At 38.3% G+C, this 1,618-nt stretch overlaps 1 protein-coding gene across 1 annotated transcript; it reads left to right on the plus strand.

Annotated features, from left to right (window-relative positions):
- The first annotated feature begins 93 nt into the window (after positions 1-93).
- On the plus strand, positions 94-1,617 carry LOC108356519 (26S protease regulatory subunit 8). The gene is made up of 3 exons (XM_017607625.1): positions 94-244; positions 297-438; positions 493-1,617. The coding sequence occupies exons 1-3, from the start codon at positions 227-229 to the stop codon at positions 1,545-1,547; spliced, it is 1,215 nt and encodes a 404-aa protein (XP_017463114.1). The 5' UTR covers positions 94-226; the 3' UTR covers positions 1,548-1,617.
- Position 1,618: the final 1 nt, after the last annotated feature.

The following is a 1,618-nucleotide window of genomic DNA, read 5'->3' on the forward strand; positions in this document are numbered from 1 at the left end:
ATGGCGAATTAAATTTTCGCCGCGGTACTACTGAATCTATATATATAAATTCGCCTTAGGCGAACTCGTGTTGCTCGTTCATGAATGCAACTCTAGGTAAATTCGACATCGAATGTATTTCGAAAATTCTTTGTGTCATTTTTAACAAACGAAACTTTTGCACCGTCATTTTTTACTGCAATAATATTTAATTATAAATTGCGGAACGTAGAATACAAATAATAAGATGACCGTCACTAATCGGGTAAGATAATTTTAACGAGTTAAAGCATTTATTATAATAATTATTTTTGTAGATGGAAATCGACGCAGCTCTGAAGGGAGAGGGTTTCCGTTCGTATTACATTCAGAAGATAGAGGAACTGCAGTTGATTGTTGCAGAAAAAGGTCAAAATTTGCGCCGTCTGCAAGCACAGCGGAATGAACTTAATGCAAAAGGTATATGCCAATAAAATCTGCAACTATTTCATTACTATTATTTCTTTCGTCTAGTTCGTATGCTTCGCGAGGAACTTCAGTTGTTGCAAGAGCAGGGCAGTTATGTAGGCGAGGTCGTTAAACCAATGGACAAAAAGAAAGTATTGGTAAAGGTACATCCAGAGGGTAAATTTGTTGTGGATATTGACAAGAATATAGATATCAACGATGTAACCCCCAATTGTCGTGTAGCTCTACGAAATGAGAGCTATACGTTGCATAAAATTTTGCCCAACAAAGTTGATCCACTGGTATCGCTTATGATGGTTGAGAAAGTCCCTGACTCCACTTATGAAATGGTTGGCGGTTTAGACAAACAAATTAAGGAAATAAAAGAAGTTATCGAATTACCAGTCAAGCATCCCGAGTTGTTTGATGCATTAGGTATAGCTCAACCCAAAGGTGTGCTTTTATATGGACCCCCTGGCACGGGAAAGACTCTACTAGCTCGGGCGGTGGCCCATCATACAGAATGTACATTTATTCGAGTGTCTGGCTCAGAATTGGTTCAAAAATTCATCGGTGAGGGCTCTCGTATGGTGCGTGAACTATTCGTCATGGCTCGGGAGCATGCTCCATCTATTATTTTTATGGACGAAATTGACTCTATTGGTTCGTCGCGTATCGAATCAGGTTCAGGAGGTGACTCTGAAGTTCAACGTACTATGTTAGAGTTACTAAATCAATTGGACGGTTTTGAAGCAACGAAAAATATTAAAGTCATTATGGCTACAAATCGTATTGATATTCTGGATCCTGCACTTCTTAGGCCTGGACGCATCGACCGTAAAATTGAATTTCCACCACCAAACGAAGAAGCTCGCTTGGACATTTTAAAAATTCATTCTCGAAAAATGAACTTGACTAGGGGCATCAATTTGCGAAAAATAGCTGAATTAATGCCTGGAGCATCGGGAGCCGAGGTGAAGGGTGTCTGTACAGAAGCGGGCATGTATGCTTTGCGTGAACGACGCGTTCATGTAACCCAAGAAGATTTTGAAATGGCCGTTGCTAAGGTAATGCAAAAAGACTCTGAGAAGAATATGTCGATTAAAAAATTGTGGAAGTAAAATATGTATATTCAGCTTTCTTATATGTATGAAAAATCAATTGAAAATAAAATTAAAATAATAAAATAAAT

The sequence above is a fragment of the Rhagoletis zephyria genome, unplaced genomic scaffold (genome assembly GCF_001687245.7).
Source record: "Rhagoletis zephyria isolate East Lansing unplaced genomic scaffold, Rhagoletis_zephyria_1.1 Rzeph_scaffold_60418, whole genome shotgun sequence".
Lineage (NCBI taxonomy): Eukaryota > Metazoa > Arthropoda > Insecta > Diptera > Tephritidae > Rhagoletis > Rhagoletis zephyria.

Coding starts and splice junctions, on each gene's coding strand:
- LOC108356519 (XM_017607625.1), top strand. Junction 439..492: donor GAATGAACTTAATGCAAAAG/GTATATGCCAAT, acceptor TCTTTCGTCTAG/TTCGTATGCTTCGCGAGGAA.